Source organism: Bidens hawaiensis, unplaced genomic scaffold (genome assembly GCF_021521415.1).
Source record: "Bidens hawaiensis isolate Kalapana, Puna unplaced genomic scaffold, B.hawaiensis_p1.1 tig00013298_1, whole genome shotgun sequence".
Taxonomy (NCBI): domain Eukaryota; kingdom Viridiplantae; phylum Streptophyta; class Magnoliopsida; order Asterales; family Asteraceae; genus Bidens; species Bidens hawaiensis.
The window spans coordinates 185,778-206,291 of NW_027492127.1; the positions used below are offsets into that span (position 1 = coordinate 185,778).

The following is a 20,514-nucleotide window of genomic DNA, read 5'->3' on the forward strand; positions in this document are numbered from 1 at the left end:
TGTTTAGCCTAATATTTTGTTTTTATCTTCTTTTTTGGTTTTTTACCATGGGCTTGGAGTTTGGACTCTTGGAGGCTGCTTGTTTTGTTGGGCTCATGGACTTTCAAGTCCCTCATGGAAGCAGCAAGAGAAAATATATATTATCAAGAAATAGAAGATATGGTTCAAGTTTTCTAGCCGTTGTCTTCTCTGACTTTAGCTCTCTCAAGTCTAAACCCAAATTAGTGCTTCTCTTTGATCTGCTACTTTCTGAGATACTCAGTTGATATAGTGCAGAATATTATTTGTGGTTTGTTCTTCTCTGATTCGAGTTGTTTCAGAGATCTTTGTTTGTAACGAGTTTACGGTCAATAGAAGTTATATTACTGGTTTTGTGACACCTACACGCTGAGAGAAAGACAATGTCCTAGCCGAACCAATCTAAGGGACTGTTCAGCCTAAAGAAGCTTAATTATAAATGGGCCGGGAACCAGTTAACCAATCTAAGGAACCAGTTGCCTACACGCTGAGAAAAAGACTACGTCATGGATTGTCTACTAAGTTGAATAATTCCCAAATGTTCCGCCATTTCATTTCAAATGAAAGAGCCATTGTAAAACATAAAATCCGGCATTAATTATAAATGGGGGAACCAGTTAACTAATAGTTAGGTTGTACAAGTCATATCACATCGAACATCATACCTAGATTTGCAATGTTCATTACCCATCATTTGAAATGACGGATCCTTGCAATCTTGCAAACTACTACGTCATGGATTGTCTACTAAGTTGAATAATTCCCCAAATGTTTCGCCATTTCAAATTAAAGAACCACTGCAAAACATGTAATCCAACATTGATTATAAAATGGGGGAACCGCTTAAGTAATAATTAGATTGCACAAGTCATGATATCTCATCGAACATCTCACGTGGCTTTACATTAATGTTGATTACCCACCATTTGATATGACAGATCGTGCATGTTTTATAGTAAAAATGATGAAACACACAAAAATTATCCAACTGACTAGACAAACGCTAGCATACGTAATTTTCCACTATTAATGTACTCAATCAACTGAAACCAAAACATTGTCATATGAATTTCTCCCCCTTTAGAAACGATAAAATAAAAAAATTCGTATCTTTAGAGATTTTCCTTTGTATTAAAAATTGTGCCGACGGCTAAGGGAAATTATCAATAACTACCAGCCTCATGTCGGGTTCCCATATTAATATCAATAACAAAATAAGAAATGACTAATCAAATGGTAATTATCAAAAAAGGACATGAACATCATCCCATCAGCTCTCTTGTCATAACCTGTTGACTTTACAGTTTCCAGATTTGGTAATTAACGGCAATTCCACGTAGACAATTTTGTCTTTTCTAGCTCGCCTTCGGTCCCAGAAAGTAGTATATACTCTGGTTAATTTAGGTCATCTCTAACAGTGTAAATGGCTTCGTTTTTAGTCATACCATCAGCTCTCTTTGTCTTGTTACTCTTCCTCCTTTCCATTATTATAAGGTTTCTGTCAAAAACCCGCGCTCTACCTCCAGGTCCCCCTTTAATGTCCCTTCGCCTTGGTCACGTCCAAACTCTAATTGTATCTTCTGCAGAAATGGCCAAAGAAATTATGAAAACCAATTATTTGGTCTTCTGCACGAGGCCGGTTTTAACAGGGCAAAAGAAGTTATCATACAATAACAAAGACATCGCGTTCTCTCAGTACACTGACTATTGGAGACAGATGAGAAAGATCTGCAACCTTCATCTGTTTTCAATAAAACAAGTAAACTCGTTTCGTTCCGTTCGTGAAGAGGAGGTGTTTGACATGATAGATGGGATAAATACTCAAAGTTCAACCAAACAAATGGTGAATTTAAGTGAAACTCTTATGGTTCTCACTAATAATATTACTTGCAGAGTTGCTTTTGGGAAGAGACCTCAAGAAGGGACCCGCTTTGAGGAGCTTATGATAGAGTGTCAAGAGATGTTTCTTAATTTCTATTATAGGGATTATTTTCCTTTAATGGGATGGCTTGATAAGCTCAATGGAAGCAATGCTAGACTAGAAAAGACCTTCAAGGACATGGATGAGTTCTATCAAGAAGTAATTGATGAACATCTAGATCAAAACCGGCCATACAAAATGCAAGATGATATGGTTGATATTATGACAAACTGAAATTTTTCTTACTTTTTCAGACACTCATCATGACTTGACTCAAATTTTCGGGACGAAAATTCTTTAACATGGGAATGATGTGACACTCGTCAATTTCAGGTTAACTCCGTCAATTCAAACTTAAGATCACTGGATCTATAACGCACATCTCATTACATTTAAACTAAGGTTCTAAATGACGCTTGACAATTACTACATGTGTAGTCTTTCGGGAATTGCACCGAAACGCAAACGAGTTGACGCAAACCATAGGTGAATAAACGAAAAACGTCAAAACAATAATTATGTGATAATTATGTGTTAGACTTATGTGTTATGTGATAACATTGTATGAAACGTTAACTCAAGGTGCAAACAAGTCAATTTAAGCTAGAAAAATAATATTTAGAAGTGGAGGGGCCTTGATGTAACATGTTATTATTAATAATATCAATAAACCCTAACCTCCCCTCTCTCCCTCTCAACCGATCGCCCCCCCCCCCCCCCCCCCCCTTGCTCTTGGCTACCGTCAATCACACACACACATACACACAAGATCTTTCAAGTTTGGTTGAAGATTAAGGTGCTAGGAAGGTATAAACAACTATCCTATGTATTTTACATGTTTAGTTTTGATCTTGAATGGGTTAATCTAAAACCCTAGGTCACGAAAATTATGAATAAGTGTTCTTATGCTTGATTGTTGCTAGAGGATGATTGATTATGTGTTAGTTATTGATATTGATAATCAAATGTGATTTTAAACGGTGAAAGATCTTTGAATCATTGATTGTTTGTAAACCCTAGAGGGTTACTACTGATTTCTATGATTAATTATGTGTATTACATGTTTTGAGTTATGTCGTATGCTTAGGATGCATGTTAGATGATTGTTTATGCTTGCTGAGTTTTGACAGCAGTGATAGTTAAACTTGAACGATGTGTAACTTATTGAATATAAAAGCAAACTGAGCTACTTATGAGTCTACAAGGTAGTACTCTGAGTCTAGTTTTCAGAAAGTTCAACCACGCCTAATTTGGAGTTGTTTTGGTTGGTCAAATGATTTAAATGTGATTAAAGGTCAAAACTGGAACTGGACAGATTGTAAGTTATGATTAGACAACTGTAACTAAATGTTAATGCGGAATTTGGTCGAGGTTGTTAACACTACAAGGTGCTATGTTGAGTCTAGTTTCTATAAAGTCCAAGCTTGTAATTTTTGGACAAGTAAGGGTTAACTTTTATTATTTTACAAAACTGAAGTGCAAATCTGAATTGTGAGACCTGCTGTTAGGTTGTTTTGTAAATATCATAACTCATGAACTACAAGACCAAATGGGTTGGTTCCACTTCTGGAAGTTAACTTGTTGAGTTAAGAACCTAACTCAATTGGTCTTGCATTAGTTGGATTTTCCATTTAACGGGAATAACAAATAACATTCTGTTGCGCATGATTTTGACTGCTGTGAGTTTGTTGTAATGTTTTGATCATTTTGAGTAAACTATGTAGAATAAAAATACAATAAAATATGTTCTGAAAACCTAACTCATGTATGTTTTTGTGACGATTTTTGGTGAATTAATTGAGATACTATGATCTGTTGAATAGAGTAGTCTTTCAAGTAGAATTCTGTCGTGATGAAACTAGCTGCTGAACTTTGTGAAAATACATGAAACGTGCTTGTTGCTAGATAATTGTTATGTTTTGACCAAATTGCCCTTGCGGGGAATAATTGCTAGTAATGTACACTATTAACATGTGACACGTAGATAGTTGTTCACACACGTAACGTATCACTAATGTGCTTGTTGAAACACACACGATTCACAAACGAATCACGAAACGTATCTTGTGCATAGGTATTATGTGCCGAGTCTAGAGACTCGATAATAGTTCCGACACTTAGAAAATCTCCTTGTTGTTTTAGAACGCTAGCGAGAGTTTTTCTGTGACGCGCATCACTTGGGTGACTTGTTTTTGGAATTCTTCGCAAACAGTGAGTTTCACGTTTCCCCTTTTAACTCTTTTAAACGCTTTTCACTTGGGGGAGAATACATACTCCGAAACGCTTTTAGATTTTGTTATTAGATTATATATCACTTGTAAAGACTAAGTGGCAAACGAAACAACTGAAGTCCTTCACACATCGAGCCGTTTAGTATTGGATAATAGCGAGTCACTGTTGAGTAGTACTACTGGGTTTGACAAACCCCACCCAACGCTAAGCTCGACTGGAGGTCGAGTGGGTGTATTTTGGCTAAACACATTACCATGGTCGGGATAGACCTGGTGGCAAGGCACATGATAAACAGTCAGCTTCGGTGTCGAACACTTAGTAATACTTGCTTTATAGGCTAGCTACCTATAGATATATAATTGATTTAACACTATCTGGTAACGCAAAACGCTAAACGCAAAACGCTAAACGCTTTATTTTATATAAACTTGTGAACTCACCAACCTCGTGTTGACCCTTTTAGTATGTTATTCTCAGGTAGCCGAGGCGGGCGCGCGGTATAGGATCATGCATTACCTTGAACGCTTTTGTTTATGCAAACTTGTTTTTAAACTGTTATTATTAATTGGGTTTTTAAGTCGTCCTGCGTGACGCAACACTTGGTTTATGGTTTTACACTTCCGCCCTTATTTTACACTTAAATGTTTTCGTGTTTTGAAAACTTTATTTATGGTTTGATTGTAACTAATGATTCCGATCCTGTTAGTTCACACCCTCTGACGGTAAAACTCCGTTAGCGGATTTTGAGGGTGTGACAGATATCTTGCTCAAACTCAAACAAGATTCTTCAACAGATCTCACCCTTGATCATATCAAAGGTGTACTCATGGTGGGTTAACTTTGGCCAGTTTATGTTGTATTATGTTTGGTTTAAGTTAATTTGGCCAGTTAAACGTCGTCTGGTGGGTTAACTGTGTCGTTTTCTTTATGCGCAGAACATTATGTTGGCGGGGACAGAGACAACTGCTTCAGTGGTGGTATGGGTGATGACTTTGCTCATAAAAAACCCGGATTCTTTGAAGAAAGTACAACAAGAAGTGAGGAATGCAGTTGGGACTAAAGGGAAAGTAGATGAAGATGATCTTTATAAGCTTGACTATCTAAAAGCAACAATCAAAGAGACACTTAGACTATACCCGGTTGTACCACTTTTAGTTCCTCGTGAAGCAAGAGATCGATGCGTTATAGGGGGATTTGAGATACCGAAGAAGGCTCTGGTGTACGTGAACGCGTGGGCAATAGGGCGAGACCCTAAATGCTGGGAACGGCCTGAAGAATTCGAGCCAGAGAGGTTCATGCGTTGTAGTGTTGACTATAAAGGGGATGATTTCGAGTTGATCCCATTTGGGTATGGTTGAAGAGGTTGTCTAAGGATGTTGCTGGCACTGGTGATGGTGGAGTTGGCTCTTTCGAACCTTGTTTACTCTTTTGATTGGGAAATTCCTGAAGGGTTCAAAGACGTTGACACTTAGAAAACTGCCGGGACTGCGATACATAAGAAGATCCCGCTCCAACTCGTAGCCAAAGTCCCTGGCCGTTGATGGCTGCAATACCACTTAAAGCCGGACAATAAGCTCTCTCCTAAAAGTTTTTTTTTTTCATTTTTTTTCTTCTAAAGTTGTATGGTAATTTAACAATAAAAGGGTATCTCCATGCACATGCATGAAATGATGCACCAAAAAATGTTAAATAACTGGGAAGTTAAAGTTTCTTTAATTAGTCCGGTTGCTTTCGTTTTTGAATTTTTATATACAAATGTTGCTTTCATAAAAAAGTTTTGTTTTCTAAACTTGGAATCTTGAATGAAGAATGGAGAGTACGTCGTCATAATTTGACCGGTAGGTAATTAGGTTTTGGGTTAGCTAGATATATAATTAGGTAGGTAAATAAGGGGATATATAATTTATTAGGTTAATAAACTATAACTGTTTGAATTAAAAGTTTCAGAATGCATTAATTTACCGGAACCACTATATTATTTAGACTGTTTCACATAAATATATAATCATTTTTTACTTGGACACGTACATGCCTACAAATAAGTTTCAACAAATAACAGGGCTGAATGTAAATGGATAATTGGGCTGCCAATGGAACCAAATAGATAATTGAGCAGCCCATGGCAGTAGAACCAAGTGGGTGGGTTGTGCTCTATCATAGAGGGGGAGAGTGTAAATACTGCAAAATGCATATATAAGTGGTTTGTAGATGAAAAGTAAATATTTTGTGTATCGGTAATTGTGGGCCTATAATTTTTATTAAACAGATCCCCATTTGTTCTGATTTATTGAGTTGGTTGTTGTTTGGGTCGGATCGAGACGAGAAATATAATAAAAAGAAACATCATAGTCATGAAAAGAAATATGATCATTACTTATTTTATTATACCCGTGTAAGGTACGGTTCTGCCTAAGTTATTATTTTATTATATTTCAAGGCTTAAACCCTAGTTTGAGGTATAGCCTAGACCTTGATCAAAATTTATAAATAAAGGTTAAAATAATGTTTCTTTAAATTAAGAAATATAATATACTTGAGGGTAGTCAAAATAAGAAACATAAGATTTTACTTATCAAGTTTATAGATACATAACGTTTCTTCTTTAAAAAGAAACATATCATAGACATTTCTTCTTGAAGAAGAAACATACATATGGTTAGCAAATAAAGGGAAAGATTTCAAATCTAAATATTAAATTCAAACAAAAGATCGGTCAAGGTTTAAAGCTATCAAAACTAGACTAAGGTCTGTAGCCGGATTAATCTAGTCTTTCAATCAAGGCTACGTGGCCACAAACTAAAGATCATAATAAAAGTTCTCCAACGGGCATCAGTTCCCAGAGAACCGTAATTGTGTGTGTATGGCAATGGCAAATCCCAGAAATAAGAGACGTTTCCGCTGAGATTGTTCAAGAAAACTATCTTATCAGTCAAAGAAAGATTTATAAAATATTTTTAGAGTCAACGATTCACCATATCGTTGACGTATTTTTCTCCCATAATTCAGGGAAACATATTAGTACATGTAGCAAGGAATTAGAGCCATTCAAGAAGAAGACGCTCGCAAGATAGAGATGGCTCAGTTTTAAATCATTAAAATAATATAAACGATATTTAAATATGATTTATAAAATCAACCAAGGTTTACAAATTAAACACTCGGGTATTTATTATTCGAGAAGCTTTTCAAATAAATTAAATATTTTATTATTATATATACGTAGATGTTCTAGCTCTTATTCCAGAAGTTCTCTTCCTATGAGGAAAGCACTACCTGCTCCAATGCCTTTGAATGCGGTTAGTAACCAAAAGAGATTATCTAGTAAAGAATTATAGCTAGAGAGGTCTAAGGGTGAGTATTTTCGTTGCCCAGAAAAGTTTGGGGTCATAAGCGTAATAAGAAGCAAGTATTTGTGATTGAAATAAAGGACGAGGATAACAATACTCACTGCATTGTGGAAGATGAGGTGGATCCTTTTATTACAATTCATGGAATGTTATAAGACAGTCACTCTTATCCCAAATCCATCATTGCAGACATTTAAATTGTTTTATTGGATGGTTACCAAAATCATTGGGTGCGGATACAATATTTATTGTTGATAGGCTTACCAAATATAGCAATTTAATGTTATAGAGTCATCCATTTTCTACTGTTGTTGTGGCTCAAACTTTTCTTGATAATGTGTTTAAAGCTGATCGAGTTACCTATGTCTACAGAACAGATGGCCGCCATATTGCGGTAGTTAACAAGTGTTTGGAGGGTTATCTAAGATGTATGGTTTTCGAAAGGCCTCATACTTGGGCTAAATGGTTGTCATTCGCCCAATGGTGGTATAATAATTCTTTCCATACTTCTATTGGGATGATTTCGATCATTTAAGGCCTTGTATGGTTTCCTTCTCCTGTACATGTACCATATATTTCTAAAGATTCAGTTCTATCAGAAGTGGTTGCTTTCATGTGTGATAGGGAATCGACGATCCAACTAAGAGAGTCTTTTCTTATAATGCAGAGTAGGATAAGGCAGTAGGCTGGTAAACGCAGGTCAGAGCGATCACATCAGGTTGGAAATTAGGTGTATTTGAGGCTGCAGGCATATATGAAGAATTCACTAAAACCTGTTAAGCATTACAAGCTTGGACCAAAGTATTTTGGGCAATTTTTGATAGTGGAAAAAGTGGGATATGATGCTTAGAGGTTAGACTTTCCTGAGGTTGTCCAACTTATTTCACCCAACTTTCCATGTTTCTCTACTTAAGGCTGCTAAGGAACCACCTGAAACTACTATTCCAATACAGCAGCTATGTAGGTTTTGCCCCAGTGGCAGCTTGGGAATATTTGGATGAGTCGCGTACTCGGTTTTCTGATTTGGAACTCCTTCCTGATTTGGGTTTTGTGTATTCCTATCAGATTTGGATCACGTTGTCATCGTTAGGTCATTTGGTTTGGGTTGATTTTTAGACTATTCTCCGTTCGATTTTTAACTTAACCAAACATTTTTTAGTTACCAATATCCCAAATTAGTCAGTTCATGTTGATTTTATCGATTATCCACAAAATTTTTGGTCTGTTTAAATATATTTAAAAAAAATAATCCGACCCAATAACATATATAACTAAGGGGTTGTTTGGCAAACCTTTGAATTATTAAGTGTTAAATGGGTAATAGGTCTGAATGAGTAAGATGATTTGAACCATTAAGAGTTGAATGAAATGTATCTGTTTGGTTAGACATCTGAATAACTATGCAAAATTATTATTTTATCCCTTTGCATAGATTTGGTATTAATCTCATTCAAAAGATCTAAAGATTTTAAACAAACTAGATTTATATTCATTAAAAATATCAGTGCATTTTATAGTTCGTTAAACCAAAAAAAAATATAGGAAATTAGAATCTATAAGTATTATTAAGTTAACAAATTTTAAATATTTTATATTGGAATATTCTCCACACTTGAGAGGCGCCGTTTTCCGACCACCCCCTTCCCCCACCATCACAAAATAATTCAGCAACATGAGAGGGTGTAGACGAGCGTCGGTGCACAGGGACTAGTGGGTTTCACCTAGAGTCGCATCCCCGCGCGAGCCCTTGCTGGTTCTCCGGCGACGACCCAACACGCATGGTGGCTAGATGATAAATGGAGGGTTATTTGGTCTTGATTTCATTCAACAACCATATGTTCTCATTCAGCATCAGTTTCACGCTGACCCATTCAGAGGTAAAGTGTCTGACCGAATCAGACCCAATGGTTGAACCAAACGTTCTGAATCTGACCGATTCACAAGTTTGCCTCTTAATGGGTCAGATTCAGACTCTACCAAACAGCCCCTAAATGAGAAAATTCCCATAATAGTCAATTTTGACCAATTTTTTCCAATTCTAGCCGGAGACGAAACAAAATACCCAAACTAGCTAATAAATTCCGTCGGATCCGACTAAAACCAAATCTGATCCGACTGAATTTTTAGACCTTTAAAATTGCGCCATGTGTCAACGTTTTAATGGATCCGACCGAATTTCTTAAAGTTCCGTCGGATCTGACTGAATTTTAGTGGGTCCGACTAAATTTTCATCTTCTATATCTCAAAACATTAAACCTCCATAACCAACCTCCATCTCTATCGTTCTTATTTCTTCACAAAATCAAGCAAATCAATAGTGCAAATCGCTTAATTTTTCGAGGAGAACACAACCATAGTGTTCAATTTCACTATAAAACTCAAATCAAAAAACCCCCGAATTAAAAAATCTAGGGTTCGTCGGACAAATTAAACACTCGGATCCGACTGTCTTTTCCTCCGACGGTTCTTCAGGCTAATCGGTCGGCGGGGAGGTTAAAGCGTCGGACCGAACATGAGGCTACATGGCGCGTCGTGAATGATTAAAAATTCCGTATCAGTTTGCGCTTCGAAAAAAATGTCTAGTTTAGGAATTAGTTTGCTATAATTTGGTCTGACTATTTTGAGAATTCGCCCAAACTAAATGGGTGACCCGAATAATCACTTAAAACAAAAACCCCATCAATCATTATAGTTTGGGCCACATAACAAAACAAACAACCTGAGAAACAATTTCTTCCGGCGCGGCGAGTATAAAAAATGGAAGTGAGAAAGATAGTGGTGGTGGTAGAAGAAGTGGAGGTAGCAAGAACAGCCATGGTGTGGGCCCTTCACAACGTTCTCCGTTACGGCGATTTAGTCACTCTCCTTCACGTCTTTCCCGCCGGCAGGAAATCGCGTAACGGAAAGAAGCTCAGGTTGCTCCGACTGAAAGGCTTCGAGTTGGCTCTTTCGTTCAAAGAGATATGTATTCACAGCTTCCCTAACGTAAGTAAATATAATTATAATATGTTGACTTGAATATATCGATTGGTTTTTATTGCTCTGAATAACTAACAGACGAAGATTGAGATTGTTGTGACGGAAGGTGATGAAGAAGGCGGAAGGATCACGGATTTTACTCGCCAGATAGGCGCTTCGACTCTCGTTGTCGGGTTGCATGATCAGAGCTTCCTCTACAGGTATATTAATACTTTTACATATACCCGATTGTTTACAAACCGAAAAACGATCCAATGAGCCAAGCTTACCTTAATTGGCTTGTTTATTTTAACGAATTGAAATGTTGGCTCTGTTTGTTTTGTTTATCTTAATGGCTTGAAATCATGAAATGTTGAGCTCGAGCTCGAAATGACCCAGGCATACCTTGGATCAAGCTTGGATTGTTTATCTTAAAGGCGTGAAATATTGAGCTCGAGCTCAGTTCGTTAAGATAAACAAGTCAATGAGTCACGCTTACCTTGGCTCAGGGTCAGCTTGTTTACAAACCGAACCTGCTCAGCTTGGTTCGTTTATCTTAACGATCTGAGTTTTTGAGCTTGTGCTCGCCTTGTTAAGATAAACAAACTAACGAGCTGAGCTTACCTTGCCTCATGCTCGACTTGTTTACAAACCAAACCAGCTTGCGTCAGCTCGTTTATCTTAACAAACACGGAAACATTGAACTTGAGCTCAGCTCGTTAAGACAAACTGATATGGTTTGCTTAGCATGTTTACCAACAAGCCAGTTCAAACAAGCTACTTGAGCTTTGAGCTTTGAGCTGTGAGCTTATTGAACATTCCTATAACGATCATACATCTGCAACCAGTTGTAAATCAGGCTCAAATTCAACCAAAACCTTATCAATCTCTGCTTACAAGTTACAAATGGAAAATAAATATATTTAGTCAATAACGACAGATTAGAATTTCCACTTTTAATAGAATATGAACAAATTGTAAAAGTTGTATTAAGATTGATCAAATTCACATCAAATCCTGTCATGTCATATTAGAGTATATGGGCTTTGTGATTAATGAATGATTGCTCAAACTTTTACCTTAAAGTTTAATAAGAATCAATTATGATTTGAATGCATTTGCCATAGAAATTTGGCAAATACAAACAAGAGCAATAGGACATGGGTGCAGGGTGTGGGTAGACAGACACTACACATGTAATACAAGAGGTGAACAGATCTTTTGGTCTACTTATTTTATATTTTTATTTAGTAATAAAATTAATTTATCATATTAACATTTAAAGAAATATTCCAATTTAATGAACATGATATGATGAACGGAAAGCAAAGTTTTTAGAATAATTAGATGGTCCCATTTGATGGCTAGGTTAATTCCAGCTGCAAACAGCTCGGAATTCAATTCTATCATATTAACTTCATATTGAGGTAGACCCAAATTGGTTGATCATTTTAATCTTCTAGTCTAATTAGGAAATTGCCATTTTGGTGTTAAGTTTGTTTGTAAACCAACCGAACACTTAATCGGACAAATATTTGTGTTCATTTTCGGTTTTTTTTTAAATAAAAGTGTTCGTTTATGTTCATTTATTTAAATTCTAAACGAATAGTTCACGAACATAAACGGACATAATAGAACAAAGATAAACACACATAATTGAACATATATGAACATACTTAAACGAACAGAAACATAAATGAACATATACGAACGTTCACGAACATTATAAATGAACGAACAAAACACGTGTTCATGTTTGTTCGTTTATTGAATGAACGAACATAAACAGACCTTTTGTTTAACGGTTCACGAACAGTTCACCTAATCGTTTGGTTTATTTACTCACTATTATGGAACAGGTTAGCCGTGGCCCACAAGAACATAGCCAACAACTTTACTTGCAAAGTTTTGGCAGTTAAGCAACCCACTTCACCATTAATAAGTAGACCCACATTGTCAGGTAGCTCAACCAGTATGGACTTTTCTCAAATTGATATTTCCACGCTGAGGTATCATTCTTACCTTTTTTATAGTTTCGTCTTATAGAGCATGTTGTGTTGAGTGTGTGGGCCTGTGGGGGGTGGTGGTTGCACTAATATATGCAAGTGAAAATATAATATAAAAGTTCAGATAAAATGCGTCGTATGTGTGTTAACCTATGAAAGATTGAGTCAACTTCTGGTTAAACACGTCGTGTTTGTGTCAACTTACGAAAACTCGTGTTGTGTTCGGGTTCATGTCAGTTTTGGGTCGAAATCACAAACAGCTTAGCTAAATGGGTCATGTTCAAGTCAACCTGGCGGGCTTGCGGTTTGAGCCGTTTAACTAGTTATATTCAAGAAATTTAAGAAATGTGTTTTAAGAAAAGAGACATTTATAGTGTAAATGTATTTATTTTATATATATATATATATGTAGGATTAAGTTATCGTACAATAATCCTTAACGTACAATAACGTATACGAATTACACTCAAGCCAAAAACAAAACGCTCAAAAACAAAATGCTCAAAGCCAAAAAAACAAAAACGCTCAAAAAATCCATAATACACTCAAAACGATTTTCGCGAAGAAAAGTAAAAAATTGGTAGATTAACGATCTGAATCTGTTTTTTTCGGTGAACCGATGATTACTTGGATATATATTGACGATTTCGAGATCTTGTGATGTGATTTATGGATCAATTCCATGAATATAGATATTTTTGTACGTTAATTAGGATTATTGTATTCTATGTTTTATCTATGTGTGTGTGTGTGTGTTTAGCTGCGTTTAATTTAATTTCAGAGTACTAATATGCAAATACAATAAAACTTTTGTTTAATGGGGTTGTGTTTGTGTCAACCCTCGAAAAACTCATCTTGCGATCAACCATTTTTACTAAAGCTTTTTGTTAAATATATATGACCATTGCAGTGTACCCGAAGTTCCTGAACCGAAAATCCCATATCAAGTATGTCCAGATCCATCAGCAATTATTTGGAGATCAAGAATAAGAAGAAAAAGACACTAATAATAAGCAAGATTAATGTAATAGCATATTTAATTTGAGTAGATGATTTGGGTATGTCCATTTGAAAGTATAAACAAACATCACACACTATAATAAAAATAAAAACAAAACCAAAAAAAAACAAAAAACAAAACAAGAAAACAATTAATAAAAACGAACACATTTACTTACTCTTTTTATCACAAAACCTCGTGCTGGTTCTCAGTATTTTACCATTGTAATTCTCGTGTGCACATAATTAGTGTTTTTATATTTATACGATTCATAGTTTCATACTGGGCGTGAATCCAAATGGGGAATAAGTTAATGTTTTTAACCTGATATGTTTTGACCCGACTTATATTTAATGTTTTTAACCTGATATGTTTTGACCCGACTTATATTTATCACATAATAAAAACTTAATGTATTTGCCACTCATCCATGTCTTTATATAGAGGGTGTTCGCGTGAATTTCTAAAACTTGTTTATTTGTTTTTTGAAAAATAAAATGTGTTTGGCAAAACTTTTTTAAAGGTTTCAAATTGAGGATTTTCAAAAATCAAATAAACAAGTTGTAGAAGCTTACCCAAACGCCTCCTTAGAGAAAGGGAGTTAGGGATACATTAGATTTTTTTTTTTGGTTACAATTTTCTATATAGTTTACGAATAAAATAGTTTTAGAGAATGGGATATGATGCTTCATGCTCTTATAATTGTTGATGGCCATCATCCCCTTCATCCAGATCTCTCTGTGTGCGAGTGTAAGCACAAGGAGAGTGGTGTAACGGAGAGTAAGAAAATACCTTCATGCTTGGACACAGGGCTCTATTTACAGTCGGCTTTGTTTGGAGGTGGTGAGTCGCCATTCAACCACGTGCCGGGGTCTAGCTGGGAGATCTCAATTGTGGCAGCTGTAGTGGTGATCATGGGTTCCCATTTGCACTAGCCCCACCTTTTGTGCTCCATCTCCTGTGCGAGTGCTCCTGGGGAGACCTCGCATGGCGAGAGCGTACGCGTCACGGCTCTATTTAGGGTTGTGCAACGGTTCAGAACCGTGAGAACTGAACTGGAACCGAACCGGAACCGAAAATGACTAAAAATTAGAACCGGAATCAAAACCTATTATAGTAAACCAGTTCGGTTCCAGAACCTAACATGTTTTTTAACTAAAAAAAACTTTTTTAATTTATAAAAACCTTTAAAAAATTCCTTCTCTAAAAATTTAAAAATCATTTTAATAGCATTCCTCAAACTAGTATTTTCATTTTTTATAAAATGTATTCAAAGAATAATATAATTTCTTATAAGAACGATAAAACTAGTTTTGTATATTTTGAATCGGTTTTTAATTTTTAATTTTTTTTAAGTAAATTAAGTAAGCGGGCAACAAGTTGCGTCGCAACCCCCTTTTGGATAGCAAACTCAATCCTACTAAAAACAAAGTTTCGATTCTTATGGGCCGATACGTTACTATGCACAACTTTCTGAACCCTATTCAAAAGGTCCACGGCATCCGAAGATAAGAAACCAAAAGTGTCAAAGGCAAAAGGGATAAACACATGTTGATTCTCCAAACAAGCTCTCTCGTGTTTAGCAACCTTGCCCGATGCCGCCTTCAATCCTGCCTGGTCTGCTACAAACTCATTGTCCCTAATCCCAAACAAGAGGGGACACTCCTATGAGGTCGACACAAGCGTGTTTTCCCCCTACCCAACCAAAAACAAGAATATCGGCCGGTTGTAATGTAGATCTTCCTTCTTGAGGATCCGTAAGAAAGTTTACAGGGGCTTCCTTTTTAGCCGAAATTTCGGCTCGTTTAAGAACATTGCGTAGAACATCCCTCACCAAATCATGCATGTACTTAAACCCAGGCAACTCTTTGCAGTGAATCGCATGCTCACCAAAAGAATCCAAACAAACCTTACGGCAAACCGGGCACGGCTCATCTACCGGAAACAAAGGGATCATTAACCGATACTTCAGGATGGCCCGGTACTCAAAAGCTGACATATGTTGGCCCAATCCTTCAATAGGGAGAACACTTAAGAAATCTTGAGCCCTAGGAGCTCGAAGACACTCAAACACCGCTTTCTGACTAGGGGATAAATCAAACTTCATTTCCAAACTTCTTGATAATTCCACTATAAAGGGCACTCGCCAAAGCATGTTGGGCTTTAGGGGGGTGTCTTTATTAGAGAAACCACTAATATCAAAATCGGGAAGTGAAATGTGCAACCGATCTATCGCACTCCCATAATCGGAGTCAAACCCATCAATACCACAACCTCGAAGAATGTGGTCTTGCAATTCCCAAGATTGCGCCCTCGAGGCCACAAACGCATAAGTAGAAACGTCTAAAGCTGAACATAAACCCAAACCTCCAAAACGAGTCGGAAGTGATGCCAACCTCCATGGAAAATCTCCAAAGAAGGCACCACCACAAACCACGATGTCCTCAATCGCCCCCCGAAGGCCATTGTCAAACACAGAAACTGCTTCCCCTACATACACAGGTTGGCATGTTCTGAGACCGAACAACAACTTTCCACTCCCATACATGAGCGGAGCAAAAAGAGCTCGCATTGAGGGTCCCGCAAATGCGAGAGATAGCTCATCAACTCCACAGCTCGCGAAGCCCTTTTCATAGCAAGTTCACTAATGAACCCGGCATCCCGGCTACGGATGATCGTTTTTAAATTCAAGTTGATCAATGAACTTCAAACCAAGTCATCGTTTACGGATGATAACAAGACATTGCGATGTTTAATTGAAGAAAATGAAGGCCATGAACTACGATTAGAATTATATTTAGTTCTTTAGTAAAAGTCATTGTGATATTTGATTTATATATACAAATTTTTATGTTAGCTCTCCTATTATGATTATAATAGCTTTAACTAATTAACAAAATTTATTTGTTATAATCTGGTAGGGTGTTAGAGATAAAATATGTATGTTTATACCACATGTTACGCATTAGTATAAGCTTTTATTTTTGTTGTGCAATCATGTGACTGAGAAGACGTATCCAAAACGTAAAGAAAGGTAAAAGTATTGCATACACAAAATTCCGTCAAAGCATATTTTCATTCATAAATATGTGTATCATGGTACAACTAAGTTAACGTAGAAGAGTAGGGCAATGGAAGTTAATTTTGATCTTGCATTGTGTGAACAATTGAAGAATATGTTGGTAGTTCAAGGGCGGGTTGGGATTATTAATATTGATATAATCACATAAACAATCTTTATGGTTTTGTAATTCTTTGCAACAAGCTGGATATGCCACTTCTCGAATCGTCCTGCCATCAATGCAATTTGGAACGTCACGATATGCATCACAACGCTTAGCATCCACTTTGGCAAAAAGAAAAATCGATGCAACAACAATAGCAATAAGAAAAATCACCTTCTTCATTTTTTCAACTTCAGATTGGAAAAAAATAAGATGGTGTGGTGTATGTTGTTTAGTTGGCTAGTATATATACTTTAATGAGGTAATTAATGTGAATATTTAGTATAATAAAGCTTTGAAGTAACATATGGATTTCATTAATTAAGCAATAAACCGTCAAATAAATTTTTATTAATTGTTGGTCAAACGATCAAAAAATTGTCTTTTTAAGAACACCAAACTTACACACTCACTAATTCTACTTCTAATTTTATATTGTTGTCCACTAAAAAACTCAAGCCCTCCATCTCATGCATAGGGGAAGTATCGAGTAAACTGCGGTTTTCGTCCATATGGTTTGTCCAAATCTGCGGTTTTAGTCCAATAGCTTCAAATTTGCGATTTTCGTCCATGTGGTTTCAATTCACTTGCAATTAAACCCGACCCCACTAACCCCGTTAAGTCTGGTCGAATTTAATTGCAAGTAAAATGAAACCACATGGACAATCAGACTTAACGGGTTTAACGATCAGACATTTAATTACAAATGAAATGAAATCACATGGACGAAAATCACAAATTTAAAACTATTTGACTAAAATCGCATATTTGGACAAACCACATGAACAAAACCGCAATTCACTCAGAAGTACCCTATCACATACACATAAAAGGGGATTGTGTGAGTAGTGTCACTGTCACGTAGGTGCTAGAAGCCACAACCCACATGTGTAGTATATGTATTCATGTATTGCCTCACATTCACATGTGAACGGATGGTGAGAGTGTGAGTATGAGTGTTGGTGAAAAATATAAGAAATATTGTTTTAATTAAAAAAAGAAAAATTGATTGTTGTCAAGTTGACATAAGCAAGATGAAGAATCCCTTTACGCATGGTGTTGATGTGAAGGGGTTACACCTTAAAACATTTCTAGCTTAGAAGTCGGATTAATTTATTGTAAGAACATGTTTTATAACGTGATCCATGTACATGAGTGTGTAAATGGAATTGATTTAGTGTTCGAAAACCTTGTGTTCTTATTTGATCAAATAATTTCTGAATACTTCAATTTAAACTTTTGTTGTTATAGCAATTGCCCTATTAATTAATTAATCAAAAGAACATGTTATAATTAGCTTGATCCATCAAACGATCAAATAAAAATAGAAATTATTTATATGTAACTTATAACCAAATCCATATAAAACTACCATTGTATAGGCTTAAATAACACAAACTTTCATTATTTTAAACCTATAATACAATTATAATTGTAGGTATCTTACTTATCTGGTTTTGAAATTTTGCTTCTTGATTAGAAAGTGCAATGAAATTAATAATATGTTAGATAAATTACTAAAACATGTCGTAAGGTTTAGCAAAAGAACAACACAGAGTAACATGATTATATTGTTAAATTTATACATCATCGTCATCAGTAGTGACATACCTAAGAAATTTTTTATACATGTCAGATTAGCATATCATAAATATCAATTCATAAAGTAATGATATTGGATAATCTTTGGGCCCACTTCTTGAATGTGATGTGATTGTTGTGTTGTTATGTAACACGATTAATTTGAAAATATTATTTACTTTTGTTTTTGTTTTAAAAGTCGTAACTTGCCGTATGTCGAAACATTGAAGATGAAACATATACGAAATTAATATTCGAGTATGACATCTAGAATATTCGGAAAAATAAAAAATGTTATAATAATTTAGTGTATAAGATATTCTTATAAAATTAAATAAATAAATAGATAGTGAGTTTTAAGATTTGTAATTAGAAGAAGTTACTATTCAATATACTAAAATTTATATATCATCAAAATGTATAAAGGTACAAGTGCGAGATATAACAATAACAAACTCTCATTCTTGAAATACATTTTTCCCTCCCTCTTGTTTTCTTTCGGTTAAAAAACAGTTACCGGCCACCATCCACCGCCGCCACTCAACTCACCACTTCACGTTTATTAATACAAGTTACTTGTAATATGATCGAATTGGGTTATTGCGTTTGGTCTCAATTGATAGTTTCAGATCATTTGCATTTGCTACAACAATGGGTGGCCGTGAAATCAACCAGACGGAACTGGTTCGCCTCCTTGGTGAATCCTTACATCATCTCGGGTATCAAGAATCCTATCGTTGTCTTCTAGAAGAATCAAACATCCCATTTTGTTCACCTGAGTTGTCCAAGTTTTTGGAATTTGGTCTTGATGGGAATTGGGATGCGGCTTTGAGCGCGTTGGAAGAGATATCGGGCCTACAAGAATCTACCATTAAATAGGCCTCGTTTGTGATAATGGAACAACATTTTTCTCCAACTTTTGAAGAATGATAAGTATCAAGAAGTTGTTGATACATTAAGGAAAAAGATCACCCCTCTTTTGATTGAAGAAAGTCGGGTTGGTGAACTTTCATCGGTGATCATACAGAGAGGGGATTCTCACATCAAACCGAAGCCCAACTCGGAGCTGCTCGAAACATCGCGCAGCATGTTCCCCCACGATGTAGTCGTCCCACGAGAACGCTTGCTTCAACTTGTAGAACAAACACTTGAAGATACATTCATCGATAATACTGGTGAGAAAACTCGATTCCCAACTCACACATCACAAATTTTGAAAGAACATACTGAGGAGGTGTACTCCTTCCTCTTCTCTAACGACAAGGGCCTTTTAGCCTCCGATTCGAAAGACATAATCACTATCAATTGGGCCGACGTTAATAATAATAATTGTAATAATCTGTCGAGACGGCATACCTTACAAGGCCACGGTGCACCCATTTGCAGCCTCTCGTGGAGTCCAGACGATCAACGCCTTCTCACTTATGGTCTACAAGAAGACATGAGATGCTGGGATATAATATTCAGTACATGTATTAGCGTGTACCGTTTTAGTATTGCTATCAAGATGATTTCCTGCCACTGGTGTCCGGATGGTCAAAAGTTTTTAACCGGTATTACGAGTGGCACAATTGTATTTGGGATTTGGTGGGGACACAAGTCTATTATTGAAGGAAACAAACCATTCCAAACAGTTAAAATATCCAGATTACAAGGGACGGATGGAAAATCATCTCACTTCCCCGTGAAGACACCATAGTTGTTATTGGTATGGTAACAAGAACTGTTAACTCACACGTAGATACGTAAAACAATGGGTGAAATCAAAAAGGTGAAACGGGTCCGCCTCATTGGTGAATCGTTACAGTATCTCAGTTATCAAGAATCGTCCAAGTGTATCTATAAAGTATTATATATTCCACTTTGGACGCCTCATTGGTGAAGTTGTTGACACATTAAGAATAAAATTGTCCCTCTTTTTATTTAACAAAGTCGGACATGAACTTTCATCATTCGTTTGACAGAGGGGTCGTTTTGACAGTCAGTTGGTGACCAATTAAGAGGTGCTCATAACCTTTCACAACATGTTTCCTCCCGATGCCGTGGTCCCACAAGGACGATTAATTTGACTATTGGAGCAAATCTTTCAAGATACGTTCATTGACCATGATTGTGAAGAAATCCATTCCCCACTCACACAACACGTGTTTAAAAAAAAACACAATGATGCGGTGTCATTTATCTTTTTCTCTCACAACGGGAGGCTTTTAGCATCCGTTTCTAAAGA

General features: G+C 36.2%; 2 protein-coding genes and 1 pseudogene across 2 annotated transcripts; all 3 read left to right on the top strand.

Annotated features, from left to right (window-relative positions):
- Positions 1-1,441: 1,441 nt before the first annotated feature.
- On the top strand, positions 1,442-5,712 carry LOC143543786 (cytochrome P450 71A1 pseudogene; annotated as a pseudogene).
- A 4,563-nt stretch (positions 5,713-10,275) lies between these two features.
- On the top strand, positions 10,276-13,716 carry LOC143543771 (uncharacterized). Its single transcript, XM_077036019.1, has 4 exons — positions 10,276-10,503; positions 10,576-10,697; positions 12,336-12,485; positions 13,393-13,716. The coding sequence occupies exons 1-4, from the start codon at positions 10,276-10,278 to the stop codon at positions 13,487-13,489; spliced, it is 597 nt and encodes a 198-aa protein (XP_076892134.1). The 3' UTR covers positions 13,490-13,716.
- A 5,222-nt stretch (positions 13,717-18,938) lies between these two features.
- On the top strand, positions 18,939-19,986 carry LOC143543787 (WD repeat-containing protein 26 homolog). Its single transcript, XM_077036030.1, has 2 exons — positions 18,939-19,112; positions 19,213-19,986. The coding sequence occupies exons 1-2, from the start codon at positions 18,939-18,941 to the stop codon at positions 19,984-19,986; spliced, it is 948 nt and encodes a 315-aa protein (XP_076892145.1).
- The last annotated feature ends 528 nt before the right edge of the window (positions 19,987-20,514 follow it).

Bases quoted from the DNA above. Each gene is read 5' to 3' on its own strand.
- LOC143543771 (XM_077036019.1), top strand. From the start codon at position 10,276: ATGGAAGTGAGAAAGATAGTGGTGGTGGTAGAAGAAGTGGAGGTAGCA. The intron at 10,504-10,575 runs GTAAGTAAATAT...AATAACTAACAG, and splicing joins GTATTCACAGCTTCCCTAAC to ACGAAGATTGAGATTGTTGT. The intron at 10,698-12,335 runs GTATATTAATAC...ATTATGGAACAG, and splicing joins GATCAGAGCTTCCTCTACAG to GTTAGCCGTGGCCCACAAGA.
- LOC143543787 (XM_077036030.1), top strand. From the start codon at position 18,939: ATGGGTGGCCGTGAAATCAACCAGACGGAACTGGTTCGCCTCCTTGGT. The intron at 19,113-19,212 runs GCTTTGAGCGCG...CAACTTTTGAAG, and splicing joins TTGATGGGAATTGGGATGCG to AATGATAAGTATCAAGAAGT.